Source organism: Anarhichas minor, unplaced genomic scaffold (assembly GCF_050575085.1).
Source record: "Anarhichas minor isolate MPS153535 unplaced genomic scaffold, ASM5057508v1 ptg000017l, whole genome shotgun sequence".
NCBI lineage: Eukaryota > Metazoa > Chordata > Actinopteri > Perciformes > Anarhichadidae > Anarhichas > Anarhichas minor.
The window spans coordinates 18,385,561-18,399,458 of record NW_027466463.1 but is presented as its reverse complement, the minus strand read 5'-3'; the positions used below and the strand labels follow the sequence as shown (position 1 = coordinate 18,399,458).

Below are 13,898 nucleotides of genomic sequence, written 5' to 3'. Positions count from 1 at the left end.
ATGATCCAAGATGTTCATCAATGACCGAGAAAACAATAAATGTGTGGTTGAATGTAGGGCAAGAAAGAGGAGTAAACCTCGGCCAACTATCTACCTTATTCACTCTGTTTCCCACCCATTGGCTGCATCATTATCCTCAACCACTGTGGATAAATCTCTCATGGCTCCACTCCAGCCTCTGATTAAAAACACTGCATGGGCCGCAATCCCACAAGGCTCATTATGGCCGCTCTGCCCGGCACTGTCCAGACATTGAAATAAAAAAAAAAAAACAGACCAGGCTAGTTGAGTTAAGGGAGGAACCCACAGAGACTCGGCTCTCTTTTGGCTGCTGTATCTCTGAGGTAGGGCGCTATTCTGAGAGTTTTTGGAAGAGACACTGTGTGTAAATGGAGCTTTGTCTAGCTGTTGCTTGTTTCCTTTATCCACCACTTGAACAACTGCACTAGGTTTTACTTTTCAAAGTCAATTTATCAGTTAATAATCAACCAGTAAAAACAGTTATATAACTTCATCTGTGGGTGACGTCACTGTGACTACGTTCACAAAGCACACAAATGTCAAAGAGGATGAAATAATGAGGTGTGATTCTACTAACATCTGTGGCTCAGAAGCCTGCAGCAACAGGCACGACGGACTAAGTCCATACTAAGTAGTGCTCCATCAATATGAACACAATACTCTCCAGATCGGCTTCTCCCCACCCTATTAGTGCTGGTTAGTTTTGTACTGCAGCTGAATCACACCGTGGTTAGCAGTGGAGACTGAGTTTGATCAAAATGTGCTCTCTTCCAGCCTAATCTGCACAGTCACATCCTGCCTCGAACACACTCCTCCTCTTCTCTGCCCGGTGAGTCTCATGTCTGCTCTTAATTCACGCTTTCACGAGGATCATTTGATGCATGAGGAGATTATATTGATATGAATGAATCACATGAATCTTTTAATCTAATCCTGTCATGGAAGATTGAAATTCACCAAGTTAACATTAAGTGTGTGTGACCTGCACACAGACTGTCTTTCTCACAACATGTCAGAATAACTTGCATTTGTTTGTTGCATGTTTTTCTTTTTTTAACTGTGCATGATAAATGTGTGCATGGTCATCCACTCATGCATGTGTGTCTTGTCGTAGACTTCAGTGTGGCTATCCCAAACGTAGAGGCATGTGGCTCTCCCCTGAGCCCCAATGGAGACGTCTTCAGTGCAGACATTACTTCACCTGGCCGACCTCTAATCCGCTCGCAGTCTTTCCACAACGGTCCAGGTAAATAGCCCTCCCTCTGGTCCCTGCGTCAAGAGGCCCGGCATTGTTTACTGTTTCAGCACACTGAAGAAATTGTTACAGTCCTTTGGCAAAGAATAAGTCAAAGCCAAGCTCAGCTACCTCATAGACCCTCCTCCTCTCTCCCCTTCTCACGGCCCGTCCTTGGTATTGTTCAGACGTGGCGCCATCCGCCATCCCTACACCTCAAAGCCTTCGTCTGTGTCTGCTTTGCAGCAGGGCCTCTTGGGTAATTACCTCACCTGAAGGGCGCATTCTGGCTTTTAGGGAGCTGTGAATGCGGCCGCTGTAAAGCATGAGCTTTTCTCCAGTGTTAGCGATAGTTGGCGACATCTGTTTGCCAGCACAAACTCCTACAGAATTTCCAAGAAAGCCTCCTCCCACCGTCCAAGTCTTTTTCCCCACGGGGGGGGGGGGGAGTCAATTAAAGAACACACGTCCTCCATATGTCCCCTGTATCTGAACGCACTAGTCCCTCCCTGTTCCCTCTCCGCTGGACGTCCACTGCATGGTCGCTTTCGCAATGCTTCTTGGCCACCCGCCACCCTTGTAGAGTGTTGCCGAACCTATGTTTCCGTCGGCATGGAAAAAGCAGAGGCTGGTTTGCATCATCGGGAAACAGGAGGCGTGGTTTATAACTGTGGAGCCATTGTTGAGGTAAATGTCAAGTCAATGGATGGGGCTCGGATATTGGCTCAACTATTCCCCAGTGAGTGATGTAGAACTCCTGACCACTTTTAAATCTCACAATCAGACCTGAATGAGTTGTGTACACAAACACGCGTGTTCCATTTTAAGCTCCTCCAAAATGTCATAGGCATCGAGCCTCGCTCCATTGATGCTGAATCCCTCACAGCCATCGAAGCCCGGTGTGCAACTGCTCCGGCTTACGAATGCAATTATAGTCGGGTACTGCTTCAAACAAAACGTCTTTGTTCACCATGGAAACACCATTATTTGAAAGTACGGGAAAGATTAATTCTCCACATGGCGTATGTCTTTGGCACGGGGCTGCAGGAAGAAACAGTCTGACCAAACCCTGAGGAGAGAGGAAGAACGAGTGATCTAACTGGTTTCTCTGGATCAAATATCTGTGTGTGTTTCACCTTGTGGCAAACTAACATTCTCAAAGCTTCATTCAATCACATAATACAGCAGTGGTCGTCTTAGGCACACCTGGCGGACAACTACGCTTTCCTCTTTGTACATGTTTTTTTTCTTGCAGTTTTTACCCAAGAAACATCAAATTAAAGCTGTTTTTTAAATCTTTGTCTTCCAGGGTCTCCCCTCCATTATCAGCACCACCACCACCCTGCGTCTCTCCTGCCGCACCACCAGCACTACCACTTGCCCTTCATGGGCCACAATAACTTCCCATTCCAATACCCAGGCTCTCCAGGTTCCCCCACGCCGGGCATCCATCCTCCCCTCACACGCGTAGCCAGTAACCCCACCTTCTCCTCCATCCCCTCCCCGGGCCCCGGTTCCCCAAGTCACAATCACAATGAGACCCAAAGCTCTGGCAGCAGTGATGGTGTCACCATGTCTCCATCTACCCCTCAGCATCCCAACATGTGGCCCGCCCACACGCAGCCTCTATTTTCCTTAGCTAATGTCATCTCGATGGCGATGAGCATGGCCCAGTCTTTCATCCCACCTGCCGGCATGCCCGCCCAGGGGATGCTCTCCTATCCAGGCTACCACCACCAGCTACCCGCTCACATGGCCCCACAGTCAGGTTACCCCTCCATGTACCCACAACATTACCAGAACTCACCGGTAGAGGCCCATTACCTCACAGCCCAGAACAACGTCTACCACAACCTTGAGTATTTGCCTCTAATGGATGGAACAGGTTTTCCTCAGAGCTGTCATCCAAGCCTGCTGCATCCTGTCTCTCCACTGTCTATGCCTTCCACTCCTCCGCCGGCTCCTCAGGAGCCCTTTCAGCAGGTTGGACTCTTCAGTCCCACCGGCATGACCCAGGAGGACATTCTCCACGGTTATGTGGCCTCATACTTGCCACAGGTTCCAGTTCAGGCTGAACCCAAATCAGAAGTCTCCAGTTCAAACTCAGATCTTTCAACATCTCCCCCTGAGAGCCCAGAAAGCACTGTGAGTCACCTTCAGTTGCTTCTTCCTCAGTTTCTCTTATTCAAAATGATGTTGTGTGCATAAAAATCATCGCTGAAATGATTAGTCGACAGAAAGTTATTTGACATACAATGATTTTTCAGGCCAAAATGCCAAACATTTAGCGCTTCCAACTTCTTAAATGTGAGGTTTTTCTCCTTTTTTCTATTTTAAACGATTGTAAACTGGATATCTTTGTATTTTGGTGGAACAGAACAAGCTATTTGAAGACACCATTTTGGGCTCTGAGAAATCCAGCTTCTTTCACTTCTTTATTTTATAGATTAATTTAAAAGATTTGACTTAAAACGATTCAATGTTTTTTTATTCCAACACCTCAACTCTGAGTATCTACCAATACCAATCACTAATCCATTATGAGGGCTTAGTTTTTCCCTCATTTAAAATCTGTGTGCTGCACTGTGTGGTGCTCATTTGGATAATTTTATCTAAGCGAGCATCAGGCCAAGGATTTCTGTGACACTAAAACAGTGTTGCTGGCGCACCGTGACAGATAACTGACCATGAATATGTGTCACGGGTCACGTCTAATACTAACAATGTTTATTCTTCCTGTCCAGTTATCATCCTTCAGCACTCCATTGCACCCCGCTATACCTGAGATGAAAACCAGCACCCCAAAACCAAAAGCCTCCTCTGAACCTGGTAAGAAATAATTCCTGCAACAGTTTCTCCTCCGTCTCTGCATCAGAAACGCCCAATGTGTTGTACGTTACAAGCCTGTGGGGTGCTGGGAGAGCTGGAAAATGACATGCACTGTATAAAGTTTATGTTTGCACCCCAAACAAACCCAGAACACATGCATGTGTGTACACACAAACGCAGTTTCTTCTCCCCCCCTTTGCTGCTTTTCATGATGTATTAGGTCTAAATACAGTCTGAGATCTCAGTTACGGCCAGTTTGGCCTTGGAGTTGTTTTCAGCTCCCTCTCCCTTTCTCTGTGATGTATCCTCTGCGACATTATCACCTACTGGCGGTGCCTCAGGAGCCATTGCGTAACGGCAAGTCTGCACGTAATGTTCCATTCAGAACGAACACAAACGTAGGTGTTATTGCGGCCCTTCCCACCGGCAATGACCAATCAGCGAGCAGTGGCGCTCGTTACAGGCCTCTCCTCCCATACCCACGCCAGTCGGTGTTTATACCCCACAGAAGCCCACACTCAACAGAGTCCCTCTGTTTCAGTGGGCGCAGACCCAAACACCATCTGTGTTTACTGTAAGAGGGACACTTAGTGGGCGAACGGAGGCACTGCAGGATTTGAAAGCCGGTGAGTTCATGCAGCGTTTGTGACACCAGATGAACAACTCCATCACAGCTATCAGTTAATATCTGCCATAGATGCTTCATTTAATCACACTTTATTCGTATAGACCTTTTCATACAAATAAGATGTGACACAAAAGTGCTTCACACACTACAACCCCCCCCCCCCCCATCCACAAACACAAACAATACATTTCTTTGTAATTAATAAAAGATTCAATAATAACAGAAACGAGGAAACACAGAGGTAGGATTTGGAATAAGTAAAGCACAATTTAAAGGCAGACTAAAAATGTAAAAATGGTAAAATATTGATTTCTGTGCCAAAAGTTTGAGACACAGATAATTTCACTAAATTCAGTCGACATCTAGTGTTTCCACTATGATGTGCAATGTACATACATTGTAATTTATTAGAAATATGCTTGCGGGCCGTAGTTTGGCCACCCCAGATTAACACCTTCTCTTCTCTCTCTTCTCTCTCTTCTCTCTCTTCTCTTCACAGAAGTCCAGTCTGCACCCGTCACTGTGGGGCGATTCCAGGTGACGCCCAGCATGCACATCCCTGCGCCCGCCGTGCCAGCCGGTGCCGTACCTGCTGCAGCGCCGCCGGCAGACAGCGGCAGCACCCCGTCAGAGAGCAGCACAGAGGAGCAGGGGGAGTCCGAGACGAGCCTGGGCACCTCCCTCACCCTGTCCCCTCCTCACCAGCATCCCCACAGAGGGTCCACCACGGGGGTCCTCCAGGGGGGGGACGGGCAGCTGGGATGGAGCCAAGAGAAGCAGCAGGACAGAGAAGAAGAGGTGGAGGAAGAGGTGGATGATGAGGAGGAGGGGGAGGAAGAGGTTGTTGGGGAACGACAGAGGACGAGGAGGAGGTGTCGGAGGAGAGCGTTCAGCCTGAGCCTGATGGGGACGTCTGCGGACAGCGGACTCTCCGTGACGCCGGCTGAGATGGAGGGGAGGCTGTGGGACGGAGCGGCAGGCAGCCCGCAGCACAGCAACGCCCTTCATCATCTGTGGCTGATGACTTACAACCGCAACGCTCCCTACATCAGCAGCGACGACTCCGACAGCGACGACTCCGTCATGCTGGAGGAGCTTCAGGAACTCAGAGAGAAGTAAGTGACAAAGGTCAACACAGCTTTTGACATTGAAAAGAGTGTACATGTACATTAATCACCATTCAAACAAATGTAAATGTACCATGAGTTAGCTGAAAAGCTAGTTTTCATCTGCAGTCCCTTTGCCTGATGTTGTTCGGCGATAAAAAAATAATACAAAGGATGTCAGCAGAACATGATACATTCTGATAAAACAAACATACACAATACAGTTAAACCACATGAGCGGACAAAATGTAAGTACAAGTGCACTTATTTGCTACTTCTTGTCCCTTATCAGACATCTGACGGAGGTGCAGAGCCTGCAGGCCGCCCAGAAGAGAGAGATTGAGGAGCTGTATGAGAAGATGGGGAAGGTTCCCCCTCCGGGCATCGTCTCTCCTGCCGCCATGCTCTCCAGCCGGCAGCGCCGCCTCTCCAAGGGCAGCGGCTTCCCCTCGTCCCGCAGGAACAGCCTGCAGCGCTTGGACATGTTGCCACTCCAAGGTAAGCGAGAATGTTCACATGTACTACCTTGTATGTGACAAACTCATGGTTTTTTTTTTGTATTAATACGACACGTTTGTTCTCCTAGGTATCATTAGGAGAAACTCCACTGGAGGCAGCAGCAGCGGCGGCTCCCAGGATAAACCGAACAAAGGCGTCACCTTCGCCACTGACATTAGTAGAATGGTGAGTGAACTCTGTATTAACAGACGTCATGTCACTAACTTTCTACCCTTTTAAACATGTCACTAAATGCTTCGTTCTCACTTCATGTATTTGTTTTCTTCTCGCTTCCCCAGTAAGAAACTCTGCAGCCGAGCGCGCTGTGTATCTGGACTACCTCATCTGAAGTGTGACTGCAGGGGTCCAACTCCGTCCTGTGGGTGGATCACTTTTCACTGGCTCACCGATCAGCAAACTCTTCCCTCTGCCAGTGGTCATTTACCTCAACGTATAAATATAAAAACTGTCATCGATAGAGCTGGAATTTACACAGGAACTGTAACATCCAGCTTTCAGCCCTCCGTCTGACCTGGGGAAATTGTTGCAGCCGAAGAACAGAATAAAATCTGTTCCAAATCTGGATCATGTTAAAAAGTTTTTAATGCGCTTTTGTAAATAAACTCTAAGACCCAACGGTTCAGAATGAAACAGTAAACCGGTTGTTTTAAGTGTTTCATCCGAGCAAGCTTTTAGCTTTAACGCAATCAAGCGATGGTACCAAGTGCTGCGGAGACTTTGCTCTGACTTTGACCCAGAATGAAGATGGTTGTTGCCGTTGATCAATCTGAGCATCGTAACGTGGACCCCAGCGAGGCTCTGGCCTTTTTACTGACAACATTTTGGATAATCTTGCAACTTATTTGCTGTAGTTTGTTAATGTCTCAGCACCTGCTGACTGCACAGTGAATATATCCTTCCAGGGGCTCTAGATGCATTGTACAGTTTGATTTAATCAAATGTGTATTATGGAACCATTTTGTTGAAGGTTTGACTGCAGTCCTAGACGTAGAGAAAATGATTTGTCACTTTGTACAGCACAGTAGTACAATAAGTAGATCAATGCATCAGAAAGGAGCTGTGCGACAGTTAGAAGCGTAGCTTGCTTCCGCAGAGAGGAAATCTGTTTTTGAAACGATTAAATGCGAAGAGATTTGTTGAAATGTGCAGAAGACGTTAGCAAAGACATCACACAACAATCTTCAAATACTATAGCTGGTTTTAATTTTAAAATATGATTTGTTTTCATAAGTTGTGAAAAAAATCCATCAAGGTCTTAGACTACTGGCTCTCCTGTTGATTGTACATGTGTATATAGTAGATTTAGATGTTTACAAGTCACGATAAACTAAACATGTCGGTAGCCTTAACTCCTGCTGAAGCAAAAATCTAATTCGTAGCTTGTTCCATAGATCAAACACCTTGTGCACTTTAGTAACTTCTTTTGTTCTCAATCATTTTTAACATGTTTGTTGATACGACTGTTCACTTGAGGAAGAGACGTAATGTTTCATGGTATTTTTGTTTTTCCATAAGGGAGGTAGAGAATATTCTCCTGTATCACAGTAACGACGATCTACCTTCCCACAGTTTTAAATAATTAGTTCGAGCTGTGAATGTGTAGCTGTTGCCTTATGAAATATCAAGAACACACTGAATCTTCTGGCAGTGGAACTCATGTAAGATTTCCCAAAGTTCATAATATATTCAGAGAAGTTTTCGTTCCAAAAAGTTTGAATGTAAATATATGATTGTATTACTTTCTGAAGCTGCTGCTGTCCTGCAGAATCTGTGCCTTTCCCTGACGTCTTATTTTATATTTCTACTCAAGATTTGGTGGCTCGATCAGACTCCATATATCAAATTTTGACAAATAAATGCAATTGTAAATACCACGGCTGCTTTCGTCATCTTTACTGCTTCACTCTGTCTTTTTCTCACATGAATAGTTACGAACATAATTCCGTTAAAAGAAATCATACATTAGATTTTTATTTTACAAATCATTACTTTAGACGTAAAGAAGATTCAACAGGTTATCCGGGTGTCACTGGCATTACTCTGCTGTTAAAGGCCTCTGTAGATTTAACATCATTAGCTGACTGTATGTGCATCACATGATCAGGGCCAGTGACGTGTTGGATAAGGGTTGAAATTGCTCTTCAGTCTGGCCTTCTGGGAAGCATGTAAGATCAGTGGATTGGTCCTTTCCGCTGACAGGCAAACTTAATAAAAATCAAGACACATCTAGTTATAAGTCAGCAGCAGAACCTCACCGTCACAATCAAGACAAAACAAAGCCCACCGCTGTCTCGACATGAAAGACGGCGGCCACCAATGGAATATATATCAGAGTCCACATAAGTCCCTTCTCAGTGCAGTGCAGGACAGACACAAGAGTCCAACAACGCGGGCCTCAGTTGGCACCGGTCTTCGGTCCCTGCAGTCTCGCACGCTTGGCCTCTTCGTCCATTTCATCCATGATCCGCTCCTGGGAGACGGCGTAAAATGTGTAGCCGTCTAGCAGGGGAGGAAGTGGTCAAGGCAAATATTTGACAGCAAGAAAAAATATATATAACAAACATAACAGTGCCAGAGTCACTAATTTGCATCCAATTGCCTGAAAACGTAATTTGGCCATCTGTGTGAACCCCTTATGGTCGCCTTTAATCATTAAAAACACCAAAATATCACATCTTATTTATTTTGGAACCTGAAACACTCGTTGCCTAATTATTAGGTGCACCTAGCTAAAGATAATGCAGCCATTCCTGCAATAGCTCCTAACTTCATGAAGGTGGTAGTGCTCAGTTTTGTTAACGGTTTTTAAAAAGGTGTTTATTCAAGTTTAAAGTAATTTTGGGAGCTGCAGTGCAGTTGAATTGTGTTGCATTATCCTGTGAGGTTTTTCTAATATTAAGTCCACCCTCAGTGATATAAATGGTGTTAACTTAATATAAGTCTATACAAGGTTTGCATGATGAAACAAAAGACATGCTCATAGTAGCTTAACATTATGATTTAAAACCTTACAATTGTGACTTAGTAAGACAAAACATGGTCATCCGTAGACTGCAGTAACAACAGAAGTGTGTCTTTTAATGTCGAGAACAGGTTGATGTGACACCGGAAGTCATCAGGTAGACCGACTTACCTTACCTTGCGTGCCTTAACTCGTTTAACGTTGTTACAATTAAATAGTAAAGTGCACGGCACGTTATGCAAATTAATAAAAATGCCACATTTAACCTGTGTCTTATTTTGTTCATGCACTCAAAAACCAGTTACAGTCGAACAACCCCTGAGTAACTTTAGCATGCTACGCTAACGTTACATAGTTCACCTTGTGTTGGACGTTACTGCGCATGGCAAAGGATACAAATTCCCATAACGAGTGCTCCAATGGCGATTCCCGTCACGACGTTTCGCGTCCGCAGCTTCTGTGTTTTCTTCTTCCACTGCTGGAGCTCTACCTGCCGGATGAAGTGCAGCTGTCCTTGAGAAATAGCCTCTTTTGTCGGGTCTATCCTGGTCGCAACGGGGGTACCGACGGGCTCCTTCGGCGTCTTGTCGGCCATGTTTGCAGCGAGTGAAGTAATAACAAATTGACGGTGCACCGGCTAAATGGAACCCCACCGGCAGGTTTAAGGTTCCTACCAGGAGACGCTGAAAACCGTGGACACAGCGCCATCTTCTGGAAGGATACAAGCTTAAATCACGATTTTTAGTTTGGCTTTCCCAATTTATACTTGACAAACACAAACTTGCTTTTCTGTAAATATATTTTTTCTGCTAAAATGGCGAAAAGTTTCTTTAGTACGCCAAGCCAAAGTTTAAGTTTCAAGTTTCGAGAAGCTTCCTTTGACCTACTCACAGATTTTCTCGTTGATCTCAACGACAGAAACAAAGACAACCTCAACAGTTTATCAAAATGTAGCGGAGTGTTCAAAGATAAAAGACTAATGGGTAAGTAGCTTAACGTGTATTTGACCACAGAGAGCACTATTGACGCTAATCCTGCCCTTTTTAAATGCAGTAACGTTTCTGAAAGAGCCAAACAAACGTCGGATTTGCACCTGGCTTTACGTTTATAACCGTTATTTGGAGAGAAATCTATTTTTATTATATTTACTGAACATTTTCACTCAAAGAAGTAAGAAACAAGCTATGCTATATATTGTTTTATGTGCAATTTAAGTTTGTAATACCACACACAGCTGTGATAATTAGTGTGCAGCTAGATAAATGCCTCTTTCCATCTTGATTCATGATTTACAGCTGTATTCACTGTTGCAACTATTGGATAAATTACTGCTATCGCATATAAACGAAGCTTGTATTAGCAGACTATTAGACTCATTTGGCAATAGTTTTAATAACGTTGTCAGCAGGTGGTGTTGATGTACAGGAGCGCCTCTGTAACCTGTCATCACTCTGTGTTTCATACACCTGGAACTGTGAGGCCTGTTGTACAAACACCTCCAGGTAGCCGAGTCTCACAGCTGCACCTGAAAAAAAAGCTGCCACTGAGGAGGAGCAGATGGAAAGCAGTGTTAATGACTCCTAATCAACATCCGTATGCTTCCCAGTTCATGACATACAAATAAATTCATGGGAATCAGTCGGTTTCTTGAACATGCTTCTCATAGAACAGAAGGAACTATAATACTCACAAGTAAAAGTGCATTCAAAATGTTACATAAAATTACGGACTACGCAGAATGGCCCGATTCAGTATAATATATATTATATCATAATGTGGTATCTTAATCCATAATAACACCTCAAAATTTTACTTTACATAGAATTGCCCAAACACATTTCATGCCTTATGAATTCCTTTCTTTTGTGTGCTCTGATTATGAACTGTGTCCCAACATGCTGTGTTCAAACAGAAGCTTTGTCTGTTTTGTTCTCTGCTGTTCTTCACTAACGCCCTGCCTCCCTCTCCGGTGTGTCGTAGAATACATCTTCCTGATAACACAAGACCTCGGTCTCGATCCGCTGGCCGGATACCATGCCATCGAATTCCTTCAAAGGTGAGAAGGAGCCGCGCCTTTTCTATTCCCCCGCCACACCCATTATGATGTTGCTTTATGTGAATGATCATCTCCCCCAGGTTCATGGTCAAGCACCTTACGGATTTGTTGACCACGCCCACACCTGAAGGTGCAGCTGCTGATCGACCAGGAAGTCATGAGGATGCTGTGTTGGCCAAGCTCAAAGACAAATTCCCCCTCATCGTCTTCTCCTGCGTGCAACTTGCAAGCAAACTGTCTTTGCACAGTCACGTAAGTCCTGAAATGCCTATGATTTATACATTTCAATGTTATTTAGAATGAAGTAATCTACTTTAATTATTCAAACATTTTCTAGATAATCGACAACAATACAGCTGTGCGCTTTCTGCAGTCAGTCGGCCACAGAGTTTCCAAGCAGACTCTCCTGGAATCAGAGCTGATGGTCTTAAAGGGGCTTGAGTTCAGACTAAATGCTCCCAACCCGCTGACATATGTGGAAATCCTTCTGGAGGTGCTGGGTAAGACATCTCATATTGAAACACAGAGTAACTAATATTAAATATTAAATATTAGGATGTAACAATATCCATTGAACAGCTGTGCTGACTTTAAAAGCGGTGACTCAACTTCTGTAGGACATAACGAGCCATCCATCCCCGTGGAGCGCCTGCACCAACTGTGCCACCACGTGCTCCAGTTCGTCAGCCTGCAGAGAGCCGCCATCTACGACTCCTTGTTAGTGACGACCACTCGGTGTGTCAGCCCATCCACAGAACACAGGTAGTACATTTCTCTTTGAGACACATTTTCAGATTTGTTTTTGGGAACAGGTGGTTCCTGTCATGGTAGAGTGGACACGCTGCTTGATAGGCAGTTGAGTAGACTCCGACCAGCTGAGCACTGTCTGCAGTCCTCCAGTCTGCACTTCAAAGTTTCCCAGAGCAAGACACCGAACCCCAAAGTGCTCCCGATAGGCAGGCGCTAAACAAACGCAGTCCATTAGAGCGCTGTTAAACTATAAGTACGGCCTAAAAGTGTTGGTGAGGTAGTTATTAGATATGCAATAACTGATTTTCTGTTTACTTGGAAGCAGCAGAAACAACACCTACACCTTTGAAGTTGATGTGGTGAACGCAAACATTATCCATTCTCCTTTTCAGCCAGGCAGCAACCTCCAGTTCTGAAAAGTGAAGCCAATGCTTAACATCAATAATGTCAATGCCGATGTCTTACACTTGCATTATTTCTAATGGCCATCAAGGGGCGACTCCTCTGGTTGCAAAAAGAAGTCTGATTGTAAATGTTCTTATTCAGCTTTCAGTTGCACTTAGCTCCACCCTCTCGTGTCACTTCTGGTTGCAAATAAAACAAGATGGCGACGTCCAAAATGCCAAACTTGAGGCTTCAAAACAGCCGTCCACAAACCAATGGATGACGTCATGGAGACTACGTCCACTTCTTCTATACAGTCTGTGCTTTTAAGCTCTCTTTGGGTTTCGACTCAACTCCTGAGCTAAAGATCTGACTCTTTGACTGCCTGTAACTGAAGAATATTGATAGTAGCTGCTTCAATACTAAATAATCTCTCTTTAAACAGAGAGAGGTTTGTGACAGTGACTGAGGACTGCATGCTTCTTGGTGTCGGTGTCATCGCTGTGGCTACATTCATCCTCTACGTCAGAAACTGGGAACAGGTGAAACACTTTTTATTAGCATTTAAAAAAACCTTATTTTCTGTGTTTTTAAATGTCAAATTGTGGACGTAATATGCAGCGATATTAACGGAAAGTATTAAATAGAGTCATTGTCCTTATCTAAGTTTAGTTGATGTCACTGTGTACTGAATCGGTCTCAGATACATTTTATCTTTCTTTGAATGCCTCACAGGTAGTCGGAGAGCTGAGCCACATCACAGGAATCTCAAGGAGGAGCATCAGTGATTTCACTCATGTGACTTTGACGCACATTGTTGGAACCAATTCCTCTGTCACATCAACTCGAGTCTAGACAGCACTTCACTCTATACTTTTACTGTTGATGGTTGAGTTTGATTTCCAGCTGTCGAAGTTAAAGCTAAAGCAACATCTGTGTTCTGAAATGTCTCATGTAATGAAAGAGTGATGAAATGAACACTTGATAGTTTGCTAAATGTGATGGATATTGTATTAAACAATAACTTAATGCTAATAGACTGTCTATCTTCACTGCTTATACATTTGCCACATTGATCCACTCGCTTGAATCCGATGCAGAGTGTTTTATTTTAATACTCGTGTTTAGTTGCACATCAGCCGAGACGTGAAGAGGAAATCGGGTCCAGCTGAGCATCAAGATGATCCTGGTGCGACGTTCATCCACCGTCTGAGTCTTCTGAGCACCCTTCCAACCTGAGGACACGATAAATAACCAAAGAATATTAGTTTCCATTCTATGTAAAAAAATAAAATGTCCCTCAGTTTAACATAGAATATTTTAAACGTGTTTGGAACTAGATTCGGTGCTGTTTCCAATTTGGGAGAAACAAACAAGTATGATATTGTAGAATGTTGTCAAAATCATAA

General features: G+C 44.4%; 3 protein-coding genes across 5 annotated transcripts in view; 2 read left to right on the top strand and 1 right to left on the bottom strand.

Moving 5' to 3' along the window:
• wnk4a (WNK lysine deficient protein kinase 4a) overlaps positions 1–8,211 on the top strand; it is a 35,487-nt gene extending 27,276 nt beyond the window's left edge. The window contains exons 14-21 of one of the 2 annotated variants that reach the window (XM_076094065.1): positions 796–850; positions 1,136–1,267; positions 2,565–3,400; positions 4,000–4,084; positions 5,212–5,827; positions 6,111–6,316; positions 6,405–6,502; positions 6,616–8,211. In XM_076094065.1, the coding sequence (XP_075950180.1) occupies positions 796–850; positions 1,136–1,267; positions 2,565–3,400; positions 4,000–4,084; positions 5,212–5,827; positions 6,111–6,316; positions 6,405–6,502; positions 6,616–6,618 (2,031 nt within the window). In that variant the 3' untranslated portion in view covers positions 6,619–8,211. Of the gene's footprint in view, positions 1–795; positions 851–1,135; positions 1,268–2,564; positions 3,401–3,999; positions 4,085–4,625; positions 4,711–5,211; positions 5,828–6,110; positions 6,317–6,404; positions 6,503–6,615 lie in introns of those variants that run through there. The other variant, XM_076094067.1, reaches the window with a different exon arrangement.
• An 81-nt stretch (positions 8,212–8,292) lies between these two features.
• coa3a (cytochrome C oxidase assembly factor 3a) lies at positions 8,293–9,916 on the bottom strand. Its single transcript, XM_076094074.1, has 2 exons — positions 9,696–9,916; positions 8,293–8,836 (listed from the first exon to the last, which is right to left on the bottom strand). The coding sequence occupies exons 1-2, from the start codon at positions 9,892–9,894 to the stop codon at positions 8,733–8,735; spliced, it is 303 nt and encodes a 100-aa protein (XP_075950189.1). The 5' UTR covers positions 9,895–9,916; the 3' UTR covers positions 8,293–8,732.
• On the top strand, positions 9,660–13,524 carry cntd1 (cyclin N-terminal domain containing 1). Of its 2 annotated transcripts, none has more exons than XM_076094072.1 (7): positions 9,660–10,282; positions 11,280–11,355; positions 11,436–11,607; positions 11,729–11,855; positions 11,973–12,117; positions 12,935–13,031; positions 13,225–13,524. In XM_076094072.1, exons 1-7 carry the CDS (start codon positions 10,114–10,116, stop codon positions 13,342–13,344), a joined length of 906 nt encoding a protein of 301 aa, XP_075950187.1. In that variant the 5' UTR covers positions 9,660–10,113; the 3' UTR covers positions 13,345–13,524. The 2 variants fall into 2 exon arrangements, with proteins under 2 accessions (XP_075950187.1, XP_075950186.1); XM_076094071.1 differs by having other exon boundaries at positions 11,693–11,855.
• Positions 13,525–13,898: the final 374 nt, after the last annotated feature.

Coding starts and splice junctions, on each gene's coding strand:
- coa3a (XM_076094074.1), bottom strand. CDS start 9,894: ATGGCCGACAAGACGCCGAAGGAGCCCGTCGGTACCCCCGTTGCGACC. Junction 8,837..9,695: donor AGCACTCGTTATGGGAATTT/GTATCCTTTGCC, acceptor CTCCCCTGCTAG/ACGGCTACACATTTTACGCC.
- cntd1 (XM_076094071.1), top strand. CDS start 10,114: ATGGCGAAAAGTTTCTTTAGTACGCCAAGCCAAAGTTTAAGTTTCAAG. Junction 12,118..12,934: donor AGCCCATCCACAGAACACAG/GTAGTACATTTC, acceptor CTCTTTAAACAG/AGAGAGGTTTGTGACAGTGA. Junction 13,032..13,224: donor ACGTCAGAAACTGGGAACAG/GTGAAACACTTT, acceptor AATGCCTCACAG/GTAGTCGGAGAGCTGAGCCA.